The sequence below is a fragment of the Rhinolophus sinicus genome, chromosome 5, assembly GCF_057876585.1.
Source record: "Rhinolophus sinicus isolate RSI-liver-muscle chromosome 5, RSI-T2T, whole genome shotgun sequence".
Taxonomy (NCBI): Eukaryota; Metazoa; Chordata; class Mammalia; order Chiroptera; family Rhinolophidae; genus Rhinolophus; species Rhinolophus sinicus.
In genome coordinates this window covers 30,597,981-30,625,348 of record NC_142505.1, presented here as the reverse complement: position 1 = coordinate 30,625,348, position 27,368 = coordinate 30,597,981, and the positions used below count along the sequence as shown (strand labels likewise).

Genomic DNA, 27,368 nt, shown 5'->3' with positions numbered 1-27,368 from the left:
ATGTTATACCATAAAACTTTCTTTACTTTTCAGGCCTTGCAGTTTTATTTGCTTTTGCATGTCTGTAACACACACACACTGCACACACTGGCTGCTTTTGAATACAAAGATTACATATAATTTTTAAAAAGTTAAATATAAAAATATACAAAATAAAAAGAGTGATTTTGAAACTTTCCTCTTCAAGGGGAGGCACAGACTGTTCATCTCATGAAAGATCAGGACTTGTGACCCAGGCTCCTTGTCACATGAGTTTGGTTCTTTGGAGACTTTCGGAATTTGCTCTGAAGGAAAACTCTCGGCACACACAGGCCTTCTTTTTTATTCACCGTCTCACGAAACACATACTCGTTCACCACTTCTTCATAACCTGTGTCTGTAAAGAGCTGGGCCAGGAATTCTGTAAGACAAGCAGATTAACCGCGCTCAGCATGGGTATCATTACACTGGCTCTGCAGTGGGGTAAGGAGGAAGCCTGGAGGACTGAGGCAGATTTTTTTCTTTTAATATATTGAAGACTTCAATGCTAAAATTTAAAGGTTTTGTTTTGGAAAGTAACACACTCCTACTTCTCATCATCTTACAACCAAATAGAGACCCCAACTAAAAATGTAATCAGAAATGTTTAAGGATAACCTGGAACATGCCCACTTTGCCATATTATAAAGTCCCCCAAACACAAACACCTGAGTAAAAAGAAACAAAATTCCAAACTGGCTATGTTCATACAAAGCCCTCGTGCTCAATTTGTTTACATCAAGCAAATCATCTATCCGAACATGAAGGAGGAAAATCTGTGACTAGAGTGGGGGAAGAAAAAAACTCCAAATGGTGATATACCCTCAGGAAAAGTTAACCCAAATAATACATCACTCACTACACATTAAGTGAATCGAATGGAACAAATGGCTATGTAGCAAAAATACTCTCATTAAGAGCATTATTCTAAAAACTATGCCTGAAGCACTTTGCAGATATCATTGCATCTTCTCAATTATTTATAATTGGTTTAATCAAATGTCATGAATCAGAAACATTAAAACAAATTTCAAATTTTCACCTGACGTTTTTATTTTACAGTTGTAAAAGTAATCAATCATTTTTAGTTTCATTTTAGAATCCAATATTTAGAACAATATTTCATTTCAAGAAATACAAATGTTTGCAAAACCAGGTTATTAACTAGGCTTAGAACTCATGTTCAAAATATCTAAAAGACTGAAATATTTGGTGTTTGAATTTTTTATCAGAAATGACTTTTTAAGGAATCCACCACTGTACAGTAAATCTGTGCACTTTTAAACAGATTGAATCACTTCAATAGAAAAATGTTTCTTGCCTTTGTGACCTGGGGAAGTAATCTCAAGACATTACACTGTCCTATTTGCTTTATTTTTGACTGAACAAAGTGAAGATTCTGAGTTGCCCTCCCCCTTTCCAGCCCAGTTCCTGGTACAGCACTCACGTGGCATGTCAGAGCCTGTCCATTAACCCAGGCTAAGTAGACACTGCCAGCAAACGAGGCTTTGAGCACACCATGGCTAGGGGCTGCATCTCGGTTGTCCCAGATGCTAGGCAAGCGGCATGCGTTCCAGGGTCTTAGGCATGTGTGCTGAGTATAGCCGTCCCCACCCCAACCAGTATTACAGCGAGAAAGCAATCAAGTCAACAAAATAAAGACAGATGCCATTTATGTTTTACTTACCATCAGTGAAAAAATATGATCTGGTTCCATCTTGTCTAACATAAAAGTTCTCTCCAAGTTTGCTGCCAGCTTTAAACCTAAGCATGGCGTGATCATATAGGCCATAGTCGCGAAACAAGACACTTTTGCCTGGCTTTAATACCTACAAAGCAAAAGCAGGCTGCATATAACTCTGGGGAACCCAGCCGAATAAAGCTTACTATAAAATAAAGTCTGATTTAGGGATTAAACTAACTTACACTTATGATAATTATGAAAGGGGGCCAGACTGAAACACCCCTAATATGAAGGAAAAAGGGCCTGTTAAAGGTATAGTCAGACGATGGAGGGAAACTTCTTTGAGCACTTACAAGAGCATGCTGGAAGGTCCAGTATCATACCATTAAAATGTTAAAGACATTAAATGATACACTCTTATCCGCATTAAAGCATGTTCTCCCAGCATTTTATTAGCCATCTCCTAGTACATGACCCTGCAGTCAAATGTCGTTTTGGCTTTTTACTGATTCCGGCTAGCTTTCCTCATTCTGAGTCTCTGCTCTGGTTTCACTGTGCTACAATTATTTGTATGTATGCATATAGCTGGCCCACCATGCTAACTAACAACTGAGTACAGCTTACCAGGCCTTATCTCATTGGATCTTCACCCAATTCTGGGAGGAAGGAGTACTTATTATCCCCGTGTGAGATGAGGGAATTGACAACAGAAGAGGTACATGATTTACCTACGATCACACATCAGCTAAGTGGGGGAGTCAGGACTCATACTTGGATCAAAAGGCATCATACTGTAGAATGAGAAACATTTGTTTGCCCCAGGAGGTGGTTGTGGGGAGTGTCATTCCAATTCCATCCACACTACTGACAAGAAAAGAGGCTCCGAGGGGAGGAGTAACTTTGAGTCTTCGTCCCACACTGTGCACTGCTTGGTGTGAGGAGGAGGAGACCCTCAGGCCAGGGCAGCTGTGTAGGAACGGGATCAATGTCAGGCCAGGGTGGGAGGCCCCCACGAAAGCCTTTCGGAGAGTTGTGTCACAGAGAAGATGTCTCAAAAATTGGACGGTAAGATCAGTAGGGTGTGGGGCTAATTGCCCCTATTTTACAAAGCTCACAGGCGTATACTTTCCAGAATGAAAAATAAGTGGTATGCATTGTGACACGTGCTTTCTATGTGAAAATTCTTTCAAATTGTGTTAACACTACCACGTAAGAGTAGACTTCAAAGGGGGCACTAATTTTATTAAATCTTATTCTGACCCACCATATCAATAAGATGATTTTTAAGACATGTGGCATATACTATCTATTATAATAGATTTTTAATGTAGTTTGGTGTATTTTCTCTTTCTCAATAGAATATGAATGATTATCCATAATACTTCCAAGTGTGCTAGCAGATTTTCTCATTTACTAAATTCTTATCAATACTAGCATAAATTTTAAATATTGTCAGGAAAGAGCTACTTGGATAAAAATATTCTTACCTTGGTCAGAAATGCTAAGTTTTAAAATCTGAATAATTGAGAAGGGAAAATTCTGAAAAAAATTAACTCGTGAGAAAGACTTACTCCTCATTTCAGAAGGAAGAAAATGCTACATGGGACAGTGGAGAGAACACTCACTCAGGAATTTGGAAATCTTGATTCATATCCCAGTTCTTCCTTTAACTAGTTGAATGACCTTGAGCAAGCAATTTCATCCCTCTGTATATGTTGTCTTCTCTGTAAAATAATAATTACGATGCTAATGCCTTCTTTGATCATGGCACTGTATAACCAGGCATTTCTCAAAGTTACGTTCTTTTATTCTCCCCACAACTCCAAGAATTGGGTAGGTTAGGACTATTCTATCTACTTTACAGTAAGTAGGGCTCAGAATAAAAGTGATTTGCCTAAGCTTTCAAGGCAAATCGGTGGCACAGGGCAGACCAAAATCAAGGTCTTTCAATGACAACATCTAATTTTACTTCACCATTCTACTCCAAAAACACACCTTTGAGGTTGTCTTTCAGCTTAAAATGATGTGGTTTTAAAATTTCTCTGGTGTTAACATCCTAGAGTAATTAGATCTATGTTACAACAGCTTTTGTAATTCTTTTAATATGCTCTAATTAGACAATTATATTATCTGCAAATAGTGAGTTGTTTCTTTCTCATCCTTAAATCTTATCTTCTCATTCTGAGCTGGCTGGGACCTGCAGTATAATGCTGAACAGAAGTATTGGTAGGGGACCCCCTCACCCCCATAAAGTGCCTGATATTCCTTATTCTGTCCTAACTCCTACTCCTCCCAATACCTGAAATCCTTCATCAATGAAATCACTGGTATCCACACCCTTCTGAATGTTCCCTTCATTCCTGTGCTCACAGAAACCTGACTGTCCCCTGATGCCACTGCTTTCCCTGCAACCTCTCAAGTCAGGCTGTGTTTTCTCCCCTGGCCCTCGGATCATCAGGCTTGAAGACAGGCTGGAGTCCTTGCTCCTCACTGCTACTTTCTGTGCATCGTCTTTTCTCCTCCCTAAACCCCCCAGTTCTGAATCTCATGTGAAAAGACTGTACCACCCACTGTCACTATTGTTGCCTATTAGTCCCTAAGCCATTACCCTTCATTGCATGATAAACGTATCTTCTGCTTTACTGTCTTACTCTCACTACTACTCCATTCTTAATTCTGCTCAATTTCAATATTCGTGTGGCTTATCCTTCCAAATATGTTGGCTTCTTGATGAGTTGAGCTGCTCTTCCAAAGATCCTGTCGTCCACCCTAAACCACTCACTGCCATGTAATGTCCTCAAGTCTTACCAACACTAAAAAGCATAGCCTCTCCATACTCTCTATTGTGGTCACTGACCACTCACCCCATCTTCTCAGCTCTTTCTCCTTAGTTCCCCATCTGTAATAAGCCTCACCCTCACCTGGACTTTCACTTCAGGTGATCCTACCATCTCTTCCCTGATGTCCTCTCTTCCCTCTTTACTCAACTTAAGTTCCATGCCCATTTATTGGATATGCTGGGTTCTCATCTGCTCAGATACCAGAGGCCGGGAAAGTGGAGGTTAAGGGGAAAAAACTCACAAAATCTCACAAGCACAGGGCTAAAACCAATGTGGCAACATCTGAATTTTTAAAAAAATAATGTTTTAAGTGAGAGTAATTGTTCTCTAACAGGTTTCCAGTGTCTTGAAATTTCTACCTCACTACTCTTTTATTGAGTTTTCATGTATAGCTCTAAATACACAGAAGCTCTCTTAAACAGCATCTACTTTTTCAACTTGCTGAACGATCTCGTCTCCGTCTGTAGCACAGACTGACTGAAGCCCAGGACTCACTGAGCCCGTGAGGCTGACAGGCCTTCTCGATCGTGCATACCTGTACGTCATGCTCCCCAGGTGAACTCGCATGTTTACCACTGGTCACTTGTATTTCCTCCCAAACTTGCTATGCCAGTTGCAGATTTACAATTATATGCAAGTATATAAACAAGGCAATATGAATGTGAATAGAAAGCATTTTTATTTCCTAGAAAAAGTACACTGAATACTTTGGAAAGATTTGGTAAGATTTGAACAAGCTGCTATTTAGTTAGGTGTAGGAGAATCAACGGTGAAAGCCTTGGTAAAAATATAAAAGAATCTTCCCTCATATTACTTTCCAACTACTTTTAAATGTTTGCTTTACTTTTAAAGAAACCAAAACACTATTATATGTGTGGTTCATGTAAGAAAGATGATAAATGGCTCCAAACTCAAAGAAAAGACCTTAACTCTACTTCAGAAGAGTGATAAATGAATATTAATATGTCTTAAGTTATAATAAAATGTTTCAGGTAAGCATTTACCATTTTTTATGATTTCTTGATTTAGCTAATTTTTAAATTAATCAACACCATTACCAACTGTTTGTATAGATAAGAGAGCCTCTACTGTAGTTTACAAAGCACCCTCATACATGATCTTACTTACACACCTCACAATAACTCTCTGACACCCCCATTTTACAGACAAGGAAATTGAGGCCCACAGAAGGGTTATTGGCTTGAGTCGCATGATTTACAAGTGAAGTTTTACTTTTGGAGTGATACAGCAAGCTCCTGGAGGCCACTGCAGTTTGGCTTCTCCCTATTCTAATAGCAATGATGGCAGTAATGACAACAACGGCTGACTTTTAAAGCACTTACCACGTTCTAGGCATTGTGCTAAACACTTTATACATGGCTCACATAATGTCCCCGAAATCCTAAGATAGAGAAGCTATTAGCTCAATAGTAAGGTAATGAAACTGAGGCTCAGAGAGGTCAAGGAACTTGCCTAAATAGGGAAGCCAGATTTTGATTCTGGGCACTCTGACTCCTTGCTATGTGCTCTTTACCACTGAACCAAACTTCCTCTCACTTTACAGCAGGACTCCACAGATCCCAGGTAACTGTAAAACCATCCTTGCTCCAAGGCTGGCCAAGTGCTGAAGAACAGCGACGGCTACCAAACAAATCAAAGTTCAGGGTGGATGTGCTATGATGGAGAATCCCTTTCCACACATTGACTACACAGCCTACCTAGTGAGAACGGGGACTCTGTGAATCTAGACACACATGGGCCTCAGAGGGAAGGTAAACAAGAGGATTGGGATGTCCAACCCTCAAGTGCAGGCTCCAAATACTAACCTTGTAAATGTTTTGTAAGACAAGGTGCATCTTATCAGGGTGAACAGCAGAGAGCACAAATATCAACATGACGACATCCACAGACTCTGGAGGCACATGTTCCAGAAGGTCATCTTTAGTTAGATCACACTGGAATACCTTGCATCTTTCTGTGTCATATAAAGGATTTTGCTAGAGAGGGAAAAACACAAAAGAATTTTAATGCAACATCCATGTTGATACATTTAGAAAAATACAGCCTCAAAAGAAGATTCTGTTTTCACTTGTGTCCTTTGCACAGAAATTAATGATTAGTTTGTTACTGAGTAAAATTGCGAAATAAGCCATTTGTACATTAAAGCATGTAATATTCAATATTGCTATGAGGGGCACAATTTCATTTTAACAAATCATTTTTAACTGAGGAAAGAAAACAGTCTACCACATATTCAAAACTGAGCATTTTAGAAGCATATATTTCCATGCTTCTAAAGGGATGAAAATCTAAAACTGGCCTCTGCTTCCTTAATCCTCCTTTGAATTATACACTACAAAACTAAATCCTATGAAAAGTCCTTCCAGCTCCCCTTATTGAAATGCTCCCACCGTTCTGGGTATATTTTTCTATGACGCAGCAAGACAAATAAAATAAGCCTCACTTTTTTTTTTTACTACAAGTGTATTCCTGGTACATTTTGGTTAGTGGGTTTCAACACATGAGTAAGAGCATTATGAAGCAAAATATTAAACTTTTATTGGATGAGAAGATTCAATATTGAAAAGATGTCAATTCTACCTATCACTGCACTTCTAAATTCAGTGCAATCTCACACGATTAGCTTTCCATTTGTATTAAAGGACAACTGGCTGTCCAACTGAATTAATGAATTCATTAATGAATTCTAGTTTCTGCTCAGAGACGTACACAGGTGAAGAGATGTAGCTCCCATCCTCAAAACAAGAAAAAGCTGGACAGCAAAGTAATGACTTTTTTGTAAACCCATCAAAGAACTGAGGCCAAAGAATAACCATCCATTCCAACATCTGGAGACAGATTCCAATATCTTGCCTTCACGGAAAGAGAGGACCCAAGCATTTGCTTACCTGAGGCAGAAAACTCAGGAAAGGATAGAACTAGCAATTTGACAAATTGCTGGAGACTGAGTATGTATGTTACACTGTAAAGCTCCTGGGGGCTGAAGTCACAGGGATGCTCCCAACCTTTTGCAGGGGTTTCCACCAGAAATATCACCAGGCTGTCACAGAAGGGATGGTGCTCTTTCTGGTGCTGGACTTTGTCGTTTACTTCAAGGAAAAAAAGGTTTAACCTGCAGTGGAAAGGTCATTTGAGGCCTGTAGCCTTAGGGCACTGGTGGAATACCACAGCTACAAGGGCAGGGAACTACTCTGCCCCCACCTAGTCTTAATCTATCTGCAGGAAGAATGGCCTCAAGACCACAGAGGAGGACACTGGTGGATATCTCCTACAGCCGGGGGAGGAATGGGACAGAAAACCACTATTCCTGGAGAGGCAGAAATACTTGTGGAGTCCACACCCCGGAGACACAGGCGGACTATGCAGTTCAAAACCCGAGAATCAGAACATTAGAGAACAATCCCTTCTCCCATACTCTACCCACAAGTCTCCAGTGATAACAGTGGCCTGCAGCTGGAGAAGCTGCCAAGAGACAGACTCTTTATGGGGAAGAGCCCAAGGGGAAGATCCAAAGCCAAGGGGAGAGACAAAAACAGTCACCAGAGGAGACTGAAGTCTGTGGTACCCATAGCAACAATAAACCTCACAGCTAACTACAGCAACAACAGACCTCAAACACAGCCCGACTATCTAGATTACAATTCTTATTACTTCAGTATCTACTGCCCTATATAACATGTCTAGCTCTCAACAACAACAACAAAAAAACCAACGCATACCAAAATACAATAAAAACAGTCTGAAGGGAAAAAGCAATCATCACAACCAGACTCAAATATGACACAAACGATGGAATTAAACGTTTGGGCATTTAAAATAACTGTGATTAATATGTTAAAGGCTCAAATGCAAGATCAGATAGGTAACTTCAGCACAGAAAGAGAGACTACAAAAAGAATCAACTGGATATGCTAAAAATCAAAAACATAGTAACAGAAATGAAGAATGCTTTTGACAGGCTCATTAATAGGAATGCCTATTGCCTATGAAGGAATCAATGAACTTGGTGACAGGACAACAGAAATTATACAAACTGAAAATACAAAGAGAAAAGAAGTTTAAAAAAACAAAAAAGCAAAACAACATCCAAGAGTTGTGGTACAATAGCAAATGGTATAACATACATGTAATTGGAATCCTAGAGGGAGAAGAGAGAACAGAGCTGAAGAAATATGTGAAAAAATAATGACGAAAATTTTTCTAAATTAATAAACATAAGAAGAAGATGTGATTATATAACTCCTAAACAAGACATACAACCTTAGCACCTCAAAAGGAGCAGATTAATAGATTCAAATTTGATAATTTAAATCCTATCATAGAACAATATCATAAAACAATGTTGAATAAACTATACTTAATCCCAGTGCTTACAACATTCATTGGCACACATTAGGCTCCCAATAAATATATGTGGAATGAAGGAACTCAGAAGCAGAAAAAAACCCAAACTAATGCTTATTTACATATTATAAAGACTTCAATTTCACTGGTTATAAGAAATGAACAAATTAAAATACGGAGACATTTTATTTTGCCCGTAAGATTGGGAGAAATAAAGACTGACATCAAATGTTGAGGGCACAGAGAAAAAGTTATCTTTATGTTATTGATGAAATTATAAATTGGTATAATGTTCTGGAAGGAAACTGGGCATTCTCTAATAAAAGTTAAATATGTATACTCTTTCTCCGAGGAATTCTATTTCTTCCATTATTCACCATAGAGAAACGTGTACACGTGATTTGGAGAGCACAATGGTGGACATGCACAATGGTGATTACATTAACCTTACTTATAAAAGCAGAGAGTTAGAAACAATTTAAATAAATATCAAAGGTAATTGTTGAAGTATGGTATATCCATTCTATGGAATACTGCAGCAGGTAGATAAAATGTAGTAGACCTATACATACAAAGAGGAAAAACTGAAAGACATAACGTAGAGTGAGAAAAGTAAGTTACTGTACAACGTGACTGCACTATTAAAAAGTCTAACGGATGCCAAAAATGTGAAGGGTTGATGGAAAACTAGATATTTGCATGTTGCCAATGAAGGATAAGTAGATCTTGATTAAATACAGCTATAAAACATACCTGGGACTATTTGGGGAAATCTGAATTGAGTATTAATGGCATTAGGGGATTACAATTAGTTTTGTTAGATGTAAGTATTTTGTGGTCAGTTAGAGAGAATCCTTATTGAAGATGTATGCAGACATATTTAGCAGTGAAGTGTCTGTAATTTACTTTAAAATGGTTCAGCAAAGAAAAAAGTCTATAAAACAAATGTGGCAAAATACTGGAAATCATAAAATCTGGGTATAAGTATATAGTGTCATTATGATATTTCTACTTTTCTGAATAAAGCTGTTTCTATATGTATTATATATGTATGCAAACAGGAAAACTATAACATGTTTATGGTGATCACAGCTGGTTAGCTTCAGGGAGAGGTCTGGAATTGGACAAATGGGTATAGAGGGCAGGTCAAACAAGTCCAACAAAACAATCATAAAATACCAGGATGGTGCACCAACCTTGACATATTCAACTGCTCTTGGAGAAAAATCACAGGCATAAGCAAAGATATTCAGATCTTCTTCTAAAAGCGGGAATAGACAGTTCCCAACCCCACAGCCAGCTTCAAGCATAGTCAATTTCTGACCTTCAAACTGAGAAAAGAGAACTCAAAGTTAGAGGACACTATATTTGCATAATGAAGAAACAAATCAAATTAAAAGGTCCAGAACATGAAAGGTCTCTGCCCTCTGGAGCAGACAATAAACAAGTACACTGATAACCAAAAGCTAATACTGATATCTCAATTTGTCATCCAACATTGGGCAGTTTGGTGTGGAGAAAACAGGATAATGGCTAAGAGAACAGGCTCAGGGGTTAAACTGCTTGCATTCAATCCAGACTCCTTCCTTCACCCGTGTTCTATCATTAGACAAATCACTTAAATAACCTTTGCCTCAATTTTATCAATAAGGGGATAATAGTAATGTCTACTTCACAGTTCTATTATAAGGCTTAAATTACAAAACACATGAAAAGTTCTAGAAAAGGGTCATGGTAAAGTGTTCATCATCATCATTATTAATGAATCTGAATCTGTCACTGAAGTCACTCAGTAAAAATTTAATATTTACAACTTTCAGATTAGCTTTAAAGAAACAGAAATGCCCATTAAAGTTATTTCTCCTATGTATTATACAACCCACAAACTGCTAAAACTACTTGAGACCAAACAGAGTATTTCTAGGGTACAAAGCATTCTGACAGGCTTCATAAATTCTCTACCTCACACTTCCATAAAAATGCAATAAAGCACTCCTCTTCTACATATTTTAAATGAAGAACAGCTCAAATAAAGTGTAACATTACCTCCCTACATGATCTCAGCTCCTCAAACTCTCGGGTGGTCCAGTGTCTATCTTTGAAGAAATTCGTACTATTTCTTTTGTAAAAAAGGTCCCAGTTCTTCTGAGCCTCTTTTTCCAGTTTTTGCTGTTTAAAGTCAGACACTAAAACTTGGTCTCTTTTCAGTTTCTCCTCTTCTTCAGAGCTGAGCATCCTTGCCTGAAGCCCTTCCCTTTGCAAAGATGCCATCTCTTGGGAAAATGGTCATGGAGTTAACACTGCTGAAGATTCTCCATCCCTGAATAATTTGAGGAACCCAAGCTGAATCTGCAGATGCAGGCAGGGTTTTCTCAGATGTGGTTCCTCAGGTTGGGTTCAAGCCTCGGGGAGCATTTCTGCTTCGCAGGAAAAAGAATGAGATTTGGTTAGTAATTTTAGAACAGTTCTTTAAGATACTGAGTTAGTGGTTCTAGAACATTCCTTTCACCCAAAAAGTTCAATATACCAAACATTTACTAGTGCTGACTCTACACAAAACCCTGCCCATTATAGGAGAGGTCACAAAGAAGAGCAAGACAAAGTCCCTGCCTTCAGAGGGCTTACGTTCAGTGGCCCTGGACTCTCATGCACCGAACACTAATTCAAACCGGACTAAGTCATCTATTATAATAAATCGGTTTAGTTTAGAAAAAGGATACTCCCAAGAACTCGCTGGGAAACCCTGGAGGGAAAATACTCATTAATTTTCGGTGCCTGTGAAAGGGGTGACTCTACAACCACAACAGGTGCCTGAACTGGAGGCGGGTGGTTAACTGCCAGACAGAAGTGGGGGTCATGGGTTCCCAAGGATCGGAGACGCAGTTTTTTCGGGGAAGATGGAACCACTACGTTCGGGTGGCCTGAATCTCTGATCGCGCTCACAAGAAGCTGCCTCAGACCAGCGGGGGAGTCGCTTTCCAGGCCTTCGCACCGCCATCACCGCGCGAAGGGAGGGAAGAGACTGCGTGACGCCCGGTGTAGGGTCACCTGTCTCAGGACCCTCGGGATAAACCAGGCCGACCCGGCCGCCAGGGCCTGAGGAGAGCTGGCCAGGCCAGCTATCAGACCCGCGTTAATCTAGTCAGCGGCGCTCTGGGCTCAGTGTCATTAGCTCCTAGACTCAACTGGAGGGTAGTGTCCGGCGCATTCAGCCCTCCGCCAGGCCCATACCTCGGAAGCAGAATTTGGGAGCCGCCGCGCAAATCCCGTCTGAGCTAACCAGCGCCGCGCAGCTCAGAATCCCGGCGGAATTCTATTGCTATGGCACCGCCCCCGCCACTTCCGCTACGAACCCAGAAGTCCCGCCCCGACGCCGGAAGTCCCGCGGCCTTGCTTCCTCAGGGGCTTTCCCCACCCCGACGCGGAGACTTGCTTCCGGCCCTGGGTGGGCGCCGGCTGCGTTCCCGGTGCGCTGCGGAGCGGTGTCACGGGAGCACCGTACTCCCGGACGCCGGTGCCGGAAGCTCAGACCGCGGCCGTACTTGGATAGCGCCGGTCCGGGCGCGAGGCCCGTGTGGGGCCATGAACGGGACCGTAAACCCGCTGCTGGACCGCGAGGAACACTGCCTGCGGCTGGGGGAGAGCTTCGAGAAGCGACCGCGAGCCTCCTTCCACACCATTCGCTGTAAGTCAGCGCTCTCCACGGGTCCCTTCGGCTTCCCCAGCCTCCTGTTGCCAGCCTCGAATCCCTCCTCTCTTCCCTCGGCCCTCGGGTGTACAGAGAACCCCCTGCCTACGTCAGCTCCCTTCTCGCCTACCCCAGGTCCTCCAGGACCTCGATTTCCCCCTTTTGAGCCTCCAGGACCTCGATTTCCCCCCTTTTGCCCCCCCCCCCAGCTTACTCTTCCCAAACCAAACCCTTCGTCACTCCCAACTATTCTTCTGTCTCAAGGTCCCAAACACTTGTTCCGAAGTTCATTGGCCCTTATCTCTTTTCATCCCCTCACCCATCCTTGTGCCAAACCCTCTTTATTACCGAAAGAGTGTGACCCCGCATCGGACTCCAGTTCTCCCTCTAATCCATCCCCCGCCCCTTCTGATCCCCCCACCAAGGTTCTCCACGTTTAAAGGACTCTTCCTGTTTGCTTGGGAGCCTCATCCACTCCCTTCTATTCCATTCTCTCCTTCCCTGTTTTTCCTCAGCTTTCTTTCCTCGTCCTTCTTTCCTCGGGGCACCCGACACGCTGCGCTTCACCCCCTCCTGCAGCCAAAGAATCCACATCCTCTCTGCGCCCCATCAGAGCGTTCCTCTTACAGCTTCCTGCACCTCCTTTGACTTTTGATGTCTTTTGAGGTCACCTCTACGACCCTGACTTTAACTCAGGACCATGTCCCTTGTGGATGAAGAATAAAATTAGCATTTGTGAGCCTGGAATAAGTTAAAGCTTGATCCATGTCTGGAGGCCGAAGAGAGCAGTCACACAGACTGTCGCAATCGCCATTAATGCTGGACCTTCCTTTTTCTCCGGGATTATAGGCTGTTGAGGAAGGAAGGGCACGTCTACTCTGTCCCGGGGGAAGATTGGCTTTTATGAGCCGAGGGAGCATCCCTCTGTGATTCACAACTCCTGGTTTCCTGTCTCGGTAGTGCTAACGCTGGTTAAGACTTGTTTTTGTCAAAGGAGCTAATAGATGTGACTCAACACATTGCAAGAGGGCGTTAGACAATGATGTTCCATCTGTGTGTGGTGGCTTTGCCTTGCCATTGCGATGCTTCCTACTGGCAACAGATCAGCTCTCTTAGAGGGAAGATATTGGGAATGTGATAAGAGCTTCATTTCCTGAGCAGTTTACTAAGTTGGTGTTTTAGCAAAGTGAAGGGCAATGTAGAATTTAAATGAGACACTTCACATATGCATCTGGCCTGCGTTTTGAGGCAGTTGTGTGTTAAAAGGGAGTAAGATGGCCATTCATGTTGTACTTTAACTGCAATTCAGAAACATGGCAGGACTAACCTGTGGAGATACAGTTCAACCATCTACTCTGAACATCTACAGGAGCATCTTTGTGTGGCACATCCTAATTTTGACAGTTCCTGTGCAAAATGACATCGGCTTATATGATGCTGTGGCCTTTCATGTTTCATGTAGAATTTTACAATCACAGAATCTTATTAATATGCTGTTGCTTTTGAGCCTCACAACAACCCTAACAAAACACTTTATTGTGGATAATAAGCACTCATTTTCATCTGTCACTGGGGAGAAGGGAATATCTTTGTTTAATAAAGTGGTATATAAATTCTAGCTTTTTTTTCCTTCAAAATAATCCAGTTGTGGGATGGGAGGAAAAGTATATGGGGGTATAGATGAAACAAGATTGTACCTGAGTTGGTAATTATTAAAGCTGGGTGATGATGGTACACAGAGTTTCGTTGTAATGTCTCTGCTTTTGTGAAGTTTTCCACAGTAAAATAGGTTTTTCTTTAATAATCTAAATTACTTGTACTTTATTTATCTGAGTAATAAAAAAAAATTATTTCTTAAATGAGAACACCCAGAAAGCCCTTAGTATAAGTAACCTGGTGGATAAATGCTATTTTTCCTTTCCCTTTAGATGATTTTAAGCCAGCATCTATAGATACTTCCTGTGAAGGAGAGCTTCAGGTTGGCAAAGGAGATGAAGTCACAATTACGCTGCCACATATCCCTGTGAGTTTATTCCATTGTTGTTGTCTTTTAAAATGTAGACTCACTGTGAATCCTCATATTTCATGTTATTACAATTTGAATTTCCTACTGTTTAAAACTTTCTAAAGTGCCAACATAAGGAAAAGGGGGTTTCGGGTATAGCGTGGAGAGGAATTCATGCTTCCCAGGTGCTTGATTAAAAATTATTCTTTGTTGCCATTTTCCCCACACTTCCTTTGCCCCCCATTTGCTACAAAGTAGACAAGGATCCTACCTGGACACCTAGCCCCTCTTTTAGACATAGAGAAAAGCCCTAGGTGCCATGCTGATATATAGCAATGACAATTTAGGAGAGTGGGGCTGCCAAGCCAAGAGTTAAGGTGGGTAGGAGTAGGATTTACTTATTTCATATATCTGGCAGGGGGTGACGTGTAGCCCGATCGTTTCAGGCACAAACCAGAGGTTCAGAGCATTCAGCTAATTGAACGATGCAGAACTTAGTTAAAAGCTGAACGGAGAACCTTTGCATAGAGAGGCTTTTGTAAAGCCTTGCCCAAGGCAGCACTCTGATCACAAAGCTCGAAGGATTAGACAGAATACTCTTAGTGAACATGTGTCATTCATTGCATGTCACAACCCTGTCCTGGAACACAGTAAGTTCCAAATGATAGAATGAAAAGGCTCTGGACAGGGAGATCTGGGATGCTTTGTGTTTTGGAAAAATTACTTGTCTTCCAGTTCATACTGCTATTTCATTACTTGTTGCCTTTGGCAGGTTATATCATCTCCCTTTGGACCTTATTTTCCCAAATGTAAAATGAAGGGGTTAGTTAAATGGTCCCTAAGGTCCCTTCCTACTCTAAATGTTTACTGTATGAATAAGGAGTTAGGGAGCCAAACAGTTTTTGATTCTATACAAGGGATTAAATCCTGTATCTGGCAAATATTAATTAAGCACCTACTGTCTGCTGGTCCATTACTAGGCACTGAGAATACAGTCTTGAACAAAACAAGCACATTTCTTGCTCTTGTGGAACTTATGGTATGGAGTTTAAATATAAGAAAACATAGCACTTATTTTAGAAAGTCACAGAAGGCTTCTCTAAGGAAGTGGCCTCTGAGTAGATTTGAAGGTTGAGTACAATTGAAAGAGAGGGAGGGGCTGGCGTTATAAGCAGAAGCCTTGTTAAAGGAAAGAAATTGAGGGTGTGAGACAATGCCAGCTGCCTTCTGCTCTGGAGCCAGCAGAGGCCAGGGGTGAGTGGTGTGGGTGGGGATGAAGGGCTACATAGTTGGTTTAAAGATTTAATTATTTAACCTCAGAGCAATGGGTTCATGATCAAAGGGCCTAGGCCAGTGAGTGGCATGATGTACTTAACTCTGAGCTAACCAGAATAATGAGCTGCCTTTGGAGATGCACTGTTGGTTACTTGGCATGCGGGGAAGCCCTGGACTCTCCAATTACAAGGAAATTTTAGAGATGGCTCACTAAAGAAGTTTTACTTCTCGCAGTAAAAACTCTACTCGGTGTAATACAAGTAATGGTTAATTTGTTTTTCTCAGTTCACACTTTACCACTATTTGTAACATTTCCTGAATCCCTAGAAAAATGTACAGTAATTAAATTTTATTACCTTTCTTGATTACTTAGAACCAATTGCACAGTCACAGATTCTTGCTATACTTATTATTTCCCCTTTCTTTCTTTTTGCCTGTGAAGACAGAAGGAGTTAAAATAGAAATCAGTTTAATCTGTTGTTTTTGAGTCGCTCTGAGCAAAGATTTGATGAGATAGAGTCACCTGTAAATTCAGTTTTGACATTCATAACTGGCGTGTTTAGTTTTGATCCTCTTACACTTTTTGTGGCACATAGGGATCCACACCACCAATGACTGTGTTCAAGGGGAACAAACGGCCTTATCAGAAAGACTGTGTGCTTATTATTAATCATGACACTGGTGAATACGTGCTGGAAAAACTCAGTAGCAGCATTCAGGTCAAGAAAACAAGGTATGCGAATAACCAGGTACAGATTGATGTGATGTTTCTATCTTTGTTATTATCTATTCAATTAATTTTACAAGGATGTGAACAGCTGGCTTCCCAGTATCCTGTCGATAATCTCAACAATTCCACCTGTCTTCTCAATCAATAAAATATCTTTTCCTTAAATGTAATAGAAAGAAAGAAATTTTTTAAGACCTGAAATGTGGAAGCCATTGGGGAAAGGGGTGTACTTTATAATTAAATTCATTGTATTAATCTCAGGCTTTTTGATACAGTACCACTTGAGGGATGAGATTGAAATTTTGTAGATTTATTATGAAAGAATAATTGAATGGTATATAGTCTTTATTAGAGTAAAAACATTTTTTTTTATAAGATCCATTTGAGGTCATTATAATACGAAAACAAAAGCTTTGCCTATTTTTTGAGCTAGTGAGCTCTGTTTGATACTTAATAGGTATTACATGTCTGATGTGAAAGCCAATTAGATTTTATTTTAAAGTCAAAATTCATTCTATAAATAGAAGTAACCCAGTGGTTCTACTGTTACATTGCAATATAGCTATTATTGTACTATAGCAATTACATTTTAAAGACAGTGTTACAGCCCGATGTTTTTCTCTTTGTGCTTCCTCATGCCATTTTTCTTTACTCATTTCACCAAAAAATAAGAGTAGCTACCTTTCATTAAGGGTTTATCATATGCCAGAAACTATGCTAGATGCCTTAGGGCATTATCTTATCTCATCTTTAAATAACTCTGAGAAAGGTGCTATTGTTTTCCTTAAAAACACACGCAGATGAAGAGACCAAGATAAATGAGACTGACTTACCTAAGCCCAGTGCCAGGGCGCTGTAGAGCCCCTGCTCTTTTCCTGCCACTCAGTGGATTAGTATCAATTACCTCCGTGAACCAGGTGCCTGTGTTACTCTTCCAATAGCTGGTGGTTGTGAGCATTTCTCTTACTACTCAATGTCATCTGGGGCTAGCAGCGTTTATCACTTGGATGCTTGTTAAAAGTGCAGAATTTCAGGACCTACTAAGAACCTGCATTTTAATGAGTCCCAGATGATTTGTATGCACACTAAACTTTTTGAAAAGTGCTGGGCCAGTCCATTTACAAAATAAATTGTTAATACAATTTTCCCAGTTTGGGGTAGAACACTTTTCTTGTTTGCTAGCAAGAGCTGGGATGTGACAAAATGAACAAGCAGTACATCGATAATGGAAAAAAAATGTCAGTATTTTGCAGCAGTCTAAAAAGCATGGGGTTCTGCAGAGACTTCCAGGTGCTTGGTCACCTGGGCAAATTTGAGAACCACTGGTTTTGCCGCTCTGATTTAATGGCTGTATCTCATTTCAGGGCTGAGGGGAGCAGTAAAATCCAAGCCCGAATGGAACAGCAGCCCACTCGTCCCCCGCAGCCATCACAGCCGCCACCGCCGCCACCACCACCACCACCACCACCACCTATGCCGTTCAGAGCTCCAACGAAACCTCCAGTTGGACCCAAAACTTCCCCCTTGAAAGATAACCCTTCACCTGAACCACAGCTGGATGACATCAAAAGAGGTAGAGAGCATTTTCTGGAGGCACAGATAGCAGTTTGGAGTAGGATGTTTGTAGAGATCACAAGGCTGCCTTGTTGACAAGACGACATGCGCATTCTCTGCCATTGAAAAGTTCACCACCCCAGGTGTGCTGAGGGCGGGGGCTTTTACCACTTATCTGATTTCGTGAGGAGGAGTCCAGCCATAATGACTTGAGTTGTGGCTGTCTTTGCAGTGTTCTGCTTAGAGGCCCAGGATTTCAACAAGCATGACTGCTGTCTAAAGCTCCATATGGCACACCTTTAAGGCCTTGGAAGAAGAAAATTCCAAGGTGCAGGGTTGGAAACAAGGTACCAGTGTCAGTATGGTGTCTCGGTTAGAGGGACATTTAAAATACCATGACTAGAGCTTTGTACTAACACATAACTTATAGATGTGAAAGTGCTGGGGGGACCAGTGAAAATGGACACTGGTCCAGAAAGACTTAGAAATCTGATCAGGTTCTTTTCTCCAATGTATACCTGAGATAAAGAAGCTTACCTTGACTTTCTGACCTTTACAGTAGATGGTTTTAGTTGTCCAGACTTTTAGGAAGTTATAAGGGTATTTCATATTAGTAAGTCTTATGAAAAAATTAAATCCATAACAGTAGTAAACAGGGAAAGAAAGTTGTCCTTAGAAGTTTGCCTTTCCCGCCGTATATAAACACTGTCTTTTGGCAGGCGAAATCACTTTTTGCATGGAGCACAGTTCTTAAGCCTCTTGATTTTTTTTCCTCACGGATATTAGAATGCCATTTATGGAAGTTTTCACTTTAGTTGTGAACAGGAATTGGACCATGAGTGATTATTTGTTGCCAGTTAAAGGAACTATAGCAGCTTAAGGTGTGTTTGGACAGAAAAATCTGTGCTGTATCTTTACTGTATTCAGTGACATTGAAATGCTTAGATAAAACGTGTTTTTCCTTCCCTGCTTAACATCTGTAAAAAATGCAGCACCTGACAGGCATGGCTGTTAGTCAAATATGTAAAGAATGCAACAGAGAAATGTTGTTTAGCCATTTTTCTTCAGTCACTGTGGCTCCTCCTGCAAGCCTTCATTTATTCATGGACGGGAAAACGGGAAAGGACCGCAGAGGCTGTCTGCTCTGGTCCTTCATTTTTCCACAGTGCCTTGGGAAATTCATTGATTTCCACTTGGGTCTCACTGTTGGTTAGAGGTTAATCCAAAACAAGCACGAGTCAATTCCTAGTCAAATATTTTTCAATACCTTAGCATAATATTGCTCTTCTCTTATTTGATGTTTAATTCATAATTCACAATCTTTTTTTTCTTAGTAGATAAAGGCAAAATAGACTTATTTCATGTCTTATACAGAGCAGTCATTATCCTCCAACAGTTTGCTTTTTGGCTATTTGGGGTGAATTTACTGTTTCCATTGTCCCTCTGGAGACAGGTTAGGTGTTTTTTGTTGGTTGTGGTCATTTTGTTTGTGCATTTCTAAGGAATTGAGAAGCAGGAGTTGGTGTTAAGTCATCCCTCAGCGGTAGCTGTTTGGCAGCTGTTTGGCTGACGTACTACTCGTACTATTCCCAGGAGGTGCAGTGTGCTGCCTGGGGAATGGTTGCTGCGCTGACCTCTGACCTCTGTTCCATCATTTTATTCCAGAGCTGAGGGCTGAAGTTGACATTATCGAACAGATGAGCAGCAGCAGTGGGAGCAGCTCCTCAGACTCGGAGAGCTCCTCAGGAAGCGATGACGACAGCTCTAGCAGCGGAGGCGAGGACCGTGGCCCCGCGTCGCCACAGCCTTCACACCAGCAGCCCTCCAACAACAGGCCGGCCATCGCCAATGGAACCAGTCGGCCACAAGGAAGCAACCAGCTCATGAACACCCTCCGTAAGTGTGCTTTCCCTTTTGTGGCTTAGAGCGGGGGCATGTAGGCCAGAGATGTGCCTTCTGTTTATCTTAGATAAGAGTCTATAAGCCTGAAGATACTTAAGGCTTAAGAAAGGATCCTGACGAAGATCATTTGGAGCAGAAAGGAATAAATTATCAAATAGTTAAAAAAGGAAGCACAAAACTGAAAAATCTGTTTTTCTCGTTCCTTTTCCCCACTGGCACAAATTAGGTTTTGTGAATTCTGGAAAATGCTGAAACGTGAACAGCTAGGCTCTTTATTTTTGCATATACCAGAATTTAGGGGTGCTGCGTGCCCCCCTACTGTCCCTCACCTCCAGGTGCTTATACGGTCCCAAGAATCCAGTGTCTCCAGACTGGTGTCCCACAGCCTACAGGCTTGGGAACCTATGCTGTTGGGTATATTGGAGACCAACTAGCCTTTGGCAACGGAAAGGAAGAGACATTGTAATGTCTGGGTGGCTTAATGCATTTAATACTAAGAGCAGAGGAAAACAAGAACCAATTTCTTTGTTTTGGAGGTGGGGAGAGTGCTGGTTCTCTACGCTCTTCCCTCTCCAGAATCCTAATGAATGCTCTGCTGTGCTATAGCTTCCTCTGCCGAGGTTGGAAGATCTGTAGGCAATAGCGGGGCAGCTGACCTAGTGAGCCCTACTGCTGTGGACCCGGCAAAGATAACTCTCAACCTTGGCACTATAGACATTCTGGGCCAGTCAAAGCTTTGTTGTGGGGGGCTGTCCTATGCATTGTAGGATGGCCTCTACCCACTGGATGCCAGAAACACTACCCCCTTCTCCCCCAGGAGTGTCAATCAAAACTGTCCCAATATGTTACCAAATGTCCCCTGGGGGGGCAAAATCACCCTCACTGGAAAACCACTATAGTCTGCTCTGCTTTTCTACCTGAGTGAGTGCAACACTGTTATGGTATCAGTTAAGGATACTGTCTTCTGTCCCATTATATGCGCCCAGATTCTGGAATTCAGGGTATACTTGGGTGCTCTTCTCAGCTGACTAGGGGTAGTAAGTTTCCCATTGGGAGTTTGGTATTCATAGTGGAAAAGGAGTAGACAACTACTGTGCTTTAACTCCCAGGCAATGCTAAATCATTCTTTTCTCCTAGAAAGAAGGAGCAAAAAAATGGCACAGTGGGTATCACTGTGGCACTACCCACCAGTGCTTTAAACTCCTTTTACCTCTTTATGTCTCTTAAGTTACCCTGTCCCTCAGCTCTCGAATGGAGAGACCTTAATCTTTGCATACCTCATATACGATAAAGTACTAGAGTTTTTTAAACCAGGAGTGTCAACCGGAACTATCTTATAAACCCTGAGATCACAGTAAATAGCACAAATGTGCTAAACTCAGATGTAAAAATATTTAAAATATTCAAGAATTCATTTAAAAGAACAATAATAAACCATTACATTTTTTAAAAATAACAATTTTTATGAAAAATAAATTTTCCAAATCAAAAAATATTTAGTAAAAAGAGTAACTTTGCTTTAAAGTATTTTGTGAATCTGTTTAATGTCTGGCTTAGTACAAAGATGGATTTTTACATGTGCTTCTGCATTCAGTCTCTTGCCATAAATTGTTTAGTTTGAGGTATATGAAGGAAAACCTGGCATCACACAAGTATGTAGTCAGAAAAGGAAGGACCTTTGAGTGGTTACCAGAGGGTAAGTGGGGGAGAGGGTGGTAGATGGGGGTAAGGGGGATCAAATATATGGTGATGGAAGGAGAACTGACTCTGGGTGGTGAACACACAGTGGGATTTATAGATGATGTAATACAGAATTGTACACCTGTAATCTGTGTAACTTTACTAACAATTGTCACCCCAATAAACTAAAAAAAAAAAAAAAAGGAAAGGAAGGACCTTGGGGTCGGACCCTCTTGAAGGGTCTCAGGGACACCAGGGTACTCAGAACAATTTTTGAGAAGAGGTGGCATAGAGATTAGCACTCTAGAAATACAGAAGTTTAATTTTATTGTAATCCAATTGGTATCAACTGGGAGCCTGTTATTGTCATAGATTGAAATGTTGAGTACTTGTATTTTTTACCTGAAACCTAAATTCTGCACACCAAACAAAAATTTGAGCCTTTACAAAATTCATTAGTTCAGGTTTCTGTTTTAAAGTAACATGACTATACTGGACAGAGGTGTACCAGAGGGAGTATTGGATTAGCGTGTTATAGGTGTAAACAGTATTCTGCTTCCTTAGTGGAAAGCCCAACTTGTTATTTTAGCTTTTATAAAGCAAGTTAATGTGAAAAATTCTACTAGACAATGAAACAGTTATTGAGAAATATTTTCTTGCTATTTATTAACACATTTAAAAGCTATCTAGCTTACTCCTCCGCTTTTCTATCCCAGTATCAGCAGCATTGCTGTGCTTTGCAGATACCAAAAATGGCATTTCTTTCAAAATGTCGACTGTACCAGTTTTGTCACTGAGCCAAATCGATTACCTTCCCTACTAAATTGAATTGGCCTGGTTTTACTATAGTGTGATAGCCAAGGCAGTCAACCAAGGAATTGTGAGGAAGTCATTTTTAAATTGTGTACTTTTGGTTTGATTCTGTTTTCTTTTTATAGGAAATGACTTGCAGTTGAGTGAGTCAGGCAGTGACAGTGATGACTAGAGCTGGATCTTTCGAAATCAACTTTTTGGTGCACAAATATGCTGCAAGACCAGGCTACCCTGCATGAAGTCCATTGCCAAGAGGAAAATGTTGTGGATCAGTGACTGTAGTAGAAGCTGGACCTCTCAGATATTCAAATCTTTAACTTAATGGTGATGGATGATTTCCTTGTGTAATTTTTGAACAATCTCATGTTTCAAAGTTTAAGTAGTTCTATAGAAGAACTGACAGAATTATATTTCTATTTGGTTAACACTGTTAATGAAAAACAGACAAATGTGCCCTGGTCTAGGTTATGCAAAGGCCATATGTTCACCAAGCCAGTGATTCAGTTTTAAACCTCAGCAGTCACCAGTTTGGCCAAGTGGTCTGCACCAGTAAAATGAAACAGTCTTTGAGGGGTAGGAAAGGGAGGGAAACCTCAAACTGCAGCATAGAAGTATGTTAAAACCACTTTAAATTGTGGGCACAAAGTGGTAAGGAAGTTTTGTCTGAAGCAGCCTGACCAGGCTGTGGAAACGGACTTCAAGATGGAGGCCTCGAGTGTCAGCTGGACGGGCCCCTGCGGCTCTGGCAGTGCAAACCCCTCACAAACAAGGAAAGTGAAGCACACAGCTCGTTCATGGCCAGTCTGCAGTCCAGGCTTCTCCCACTGCTCACTTACGGGAACCAGAGATTCTTACACATGGGACTTACACATGGGCATTGGAGCTTTTATTGGGCACGTCTAGCTCCAATTCCGAACCAGACAGTCCCCACATACATGAGGCTGGGTGGGCAGATTAACGGGCAGCCATTGTGCTGACACGTGACTCAGATGGGGGCTCTCAGTTTCTTCACTCGTTGGGTTTTAGTGGGGGACGTAGGAGAGGAAGAGAGGTATGATGAAAAAGCTATCTGAACAAATGAACCAGCCGATAGGTTTTCAAAAACCAGGTTCTAGATAGGCGTTCTGCAATATGAAATGAGCACATGCTTTTGATAAGGTATTTCTGTTCGTGCTTTTGTACCACTGTTTGTGCCTGACTCCCGCACTGATGAGTATTTTTATACACAGCTAGAAGAAAGTCACAAGATTGCCTTCTGGGGAGTGCAGTTTCCAAATGAGTCTGTTGTTGCAGGAAACTGGTCCCTCGCTAGTAAATGTTCCACATTAAGTGAATGTGTGATAAATTGTCTCATAATTAGGATGGAGTATCTCACTTCTGTAATTTGAATGAATGTGTCCTGAGAAATTTCCATCTACTTTGGTTGGGTGGGTATCAAGAACATTAAATATGATTTTACTTGCTGGGGTCTCTCCCTCCCCAGCTAGGGAAGGAAAGCAGTCTGGACCTAGAAAGGAATTCGATCCATGGTGGGGCCTGCGCTTACAGTTGAGCCTTGGAGAGTCACCTGTTTCCACCGCGTAGCGACCCCAGTGAGCTGGAGGTGGGGACTGGCAGCCATTGTCTGGCCGCACACACACCACTCCAGCAAGTGTAGGTGACAGGTGCACACTCGTACCCTCTGGGGGGTTCTCAGCCCATCCTGAGGTGTCAGTGGGTTTAATGGCAGGTAGGAACTTATTTATAATGAATTGATAATTGCTTTATAATTCCTTGGTAATGACAGCTCAGGGAGGGTGATGGCTGTGATTGGGAGACTTGAATTGTTACTGGATGTGGGAATATTTCACTGCTCTTAACTTGCTCAAGCTGGGGCAGGTTCCAGGAACTTGAACTAAAAATATCTATTTAAGCCTTTTTTTTTTCCTCCCAAAGTCTTCACATACATAGACAGAACTGTGGTTTTGGGCATGTCGGGTAAAGATGTTTGTTTCTATAGGAAATGCTTGCATGTGGCACTGGGTTTGGCGAGTCAAGCTCTCCGAGCTTCAGCCTCTCCCGTCATCCATCCTACCTGAGCCTGCACACTTGTCCTCTAGCACAGCTCCAGTTTGGTTCTCTGCACAAAGCTTTTGGGGGTTCCCTCCCCCCACACGCCAGCTTTACCCACCAGAATAAGGAATCATTTCTTTTTGGAAATCAAGAATTTGGCCTTACAGACTACTTCTCATGAGTACTCTCTTGCCAGCCAAACTGGACTTGTTCTTCCTGCCTCTGTGCCTTCTCATCTCTCCTCCGCCCCCTCTCCCCTGCCAAACTGTGGGTGCCATTGAAAAGAGGTTCATTTCAATTGACTGCCGTTCTGTGTGCACATACTGACCTTCTCCTTGCTTGAGCTCTGGTTAGTCTGAACTCCTTCAAAGCAGGGACCGCTATTCTCATCTCTATCCCCTGGGGGGTCCACAGGAATAGATATTCCAGATGCTTATAGCCTGGTGGGGAGAACCAACCGGTGGAATAGAGAGGGTATACATACATAGAGAAAACATTCCAGGCATTTGGAGACAGCTGAAAACTATCCATGCTAATTTGCATAATTTTGAAGTTTGTAACTGAATTGTTAAAATTGCCTTTTTGTTCTATACGTCTACCAAACTGGGTCATTAGGCGAGGTGTAAAGACTTAAGTCTGAGGTATCTGAGGAGCCATGGCAAACCACAGCAAAGACATGATTTGGGAAAACAATACAAACAAACTAGAGATTTGTAATGATGCCACTCATTAACTATTTCTGTAGCAGAATCATTTTTTCTATGTGTGGTATTAATATGTATGTGCTTCAATAGTGGGAAAACTTGAAAATTCCACAATCCTTACTTCCCTATTTGAGAGGCTGGTTAAATAGGGTGTGTGTGTGCGTGTGTGTGTGTGTGTATGTGTGTGTGAGAGAGAGAGAGAGAGATATTTATTACATTATTTTGAAAGCGTAATACTCTGATATGTGGATATATATTAGGTACAGCCAAATTGGATGCTTCCATTTGGCAAGGAAGGTAGGATTTCCGAAACTCAGGCCTTAACCAGTAGGTTGGAAGACAAGACCAATTGAAGCTTTACGAAATGTGTGTTTTTGTTGCTCCTATTATTTCTGTCTTGGATTCATTGTCTCATTCTTAAATGATTTTTAAAATTTTGTGCTTAAAGGTTTATTTTGCTTAATTATGAAGTAGACGTGCATGTTTACATTTATGTAAAATATTTGCTGTGTAAAGTTTTTCTTGGTTTAATTCTCTTAAAAGATCACTATATTTAAGTAAAAATGAAGGTCAGCAATATACTGCCTGTCTTGGTGGGTTTTATTTTCAATGAAAAATGTAGGGTTCTTTCAGGAATCCTTTGTGCTTAACTCTAATTATCTAAATTGACTCCTTTTTTTTTTTTTTTTAATTGACTCCTTTTTAATTTGGTTTTTTGGTCATTAGGACGTACACCTCAGTTTTGAAAGGTGTGTAAGTCCAAAACTAAAGGATGACTTTAATAAGCCATATAGCATCTGAGGCCATTTGACTTGGTCTGGACAGGCAACCTTAGCTTTGGATCTGAGAACCATGCAAGGGCTGAACTGAATCCCTAGACATCTCCTAGTCATTTTAGCTCACCAAATTCCTTCACCTGGAATGCCACACCACACATAGCCCTGACCCCAAATCGACACTCAATGGCTCGAAGTGATCCTGCCTCCTGCTTCCATTCCACACCTCTGATCAGTGCCCACATCTGTCTTGTGTTCTTGGCTCCCCCAACAGACTGTAAAAACCATATTCCTTTTTCATTCTGTGGTGTCTTTCACCTAATGGGTGCTCCAAAAATTGGGATTGAATACAATTACATGTGAAGAGATCTAGGCTAGGAATCCTCTGCTGCTTATTCTGCAGTTGGCTCCCATTTCCTCAGGTGGAAGTAAGTAGGACAGTGAGTGGGGAAGTGGTGGTATACACTCATCACCTAAGAGTTTGATGCTCCACTGTTGCCACTGCAATGACATGTAACAAACCATCCCCAAACTCATGGCTTAAAATAATAAGCATTTGCTCACAAGTCCAGATTGGCAATGGAAACTGGGCGTGGCTAGACAGTTCTGGTCTTGCTTGGACTCCTTCATATCCCTGGCAGCTGAAGGGTCAGCTGCTCTAGGATGGCCTTGGCCAACACAACCGAGGCAACTCAGGCAGGTCAGCTCCATGTGTCATCCTCTAGCAACCTAGCCTGGGCATATTGTCATGACAAAGGGAGAAGTGCTAGAGTGAAAGAGTAAACACAACTGCCTCTGTCACAATTGCTAACATGTCATTGGCCAAAGCAAGTCATAGGGCCAAGTTCAGACTCAAGGGGTGGGGAAATACACTCCAACAATTGATGGGAGGAGTTGCAAAGGATGTTGGAAAGGTATGGCTACAAGGAGGTATGAAAATTTGGGAAATTTTTGCAATAAATTTACTATCTCCACATACCCCATGTCTCCACCATGGTTGAGAACCCTGGGCCATATACTCACTAAGGCCTCTCCTTGCGCGGCTTTTCTCCTGGCCAGATAAACATCCCATCAAGAGTTAGTTAAGACATTTCTATTCGTGGCTCCTGCAGAGGGCACCAAACCCACGCCAATGGCATCTCTAGGCTTGGCACTTCCCTCTTGTATTCGCTGCGTGTAGTTTGCTTTCCTCCTACCCTTTTTAATCTAGGGCAGTATTCTGCTTATCTATTGCTAAGTAACAAACTATTAATATCCCAAAACTTAGCAGCTTAAAACAACA

General features: G+C 41.5%; 2 protein-coding genes across 3 annotated transcripts; one reads left to right on the top strand and one right to left on the bottom strand.

Annotated features, from left to right (window-relative positions):
- Positions 1-17: 17 nt before the first annotated feature.
- METTL6 (methyltransferase 6, tRNA N3-cytidine) lies at positions 18-12,271 on the bottom strand. Of its 2 annotated transcripts, none has more exons than XM_019725976.3 (6): positions 12,139-12,271; positions 10,954-11,324; positions 10,104-10,238; positions 6,369-6,539; positions 1,706-1,847; positions 18-400 (listed from the first exon to the last, which is right to left on the bottom strand). In XM_019725976.3, exons 2-6 carry the CDS (start codon positions 11,176-11,178, stop codon positions 219-221), a joined length of 855 nt encoding a protein of 284 aa, XP_019581535.1. In that variant the 5' UTR covers positions 11,179-11,324; positions 12,139-12,271; the 3' UTR covers positions 18-218. The 2 variants fall into 2 exon arrangements, with proteins under 2 accessions (XP_019581535.1, XP_074168924.1); XM_074312823.2 differs by lacking the exon at positions 12,139-12,271 and adding an exon at positions 11,851-12,068.
- On the top strand, positions 12,214-25,891 carry EAF1 (ELL associated factor 1). The gene is made up of 6 exons (XM_019726029.3): positions 12,214-12,592; positions 14,524-14,618; positions 16,472-16,608; positions 17,970-18,178; positions 19,825-20,055; positions 22,680-25,891. The coding sequence occupies exons 1-6, from the start codon at positions 12,229-12,231 to the stop codon at positions 22,724-22,726; spliced, it is 1,083 nt and encodes a 360-aa protein (XP_019581588.3). The 5' UTR covers positions 12,214-12,228; the 3' UTR covers positions 22,727-25,891.
- The last annotated feature ends 1,477 nt before the right edge of the window (positions 25,892-27,368 follow it).

Bases quoted from the DNA above. Each gene is read 5' to 3' on its own strand.
- METTL6 (XM_019725976.3), bottom strand. From the start codon at position 11,178: ATGGCATCTTTGCAAAGGGAAGGGCTTCAGGCAAGGATGCTCAGCTCT. The intron at 6,540-10,103 runs GTTGGTGCACCA...TTCCCTCTCTAG, and splicing joins GAGCAGTTGAATATGTCAAG to CAAAATCCTTTATATGACAC. The intron at 1,848-6,368 runs GTTAGTATTTGG...TTTGCTTTGTAG, and splicing joins TCTTACAAAACATTTACAAG to GTATTAAAGCCAGGCAAAAG.
- EAF1 (XM_019726029.3), top strand. From the start codon at position 12,229: ATGGCACCGCCCCCGCCACTTCCGCTACGAACCCAGAAGTCCCGCCCC. The intron at 12,593-14,523 runs GTAAGTCAGCGC...CTTTCCCTTTAG, and splicing joins CTCCTTCCACACCATTCGCT to ATGATTTTAAGCCAGCATCT. The intron at 14,619-16,471 runs GTGAGTTTATTC...TGTGGCACATAG, and splicing joins TTACGCTGCCACATATCCCT to GGATCCACACCACCAATGAC.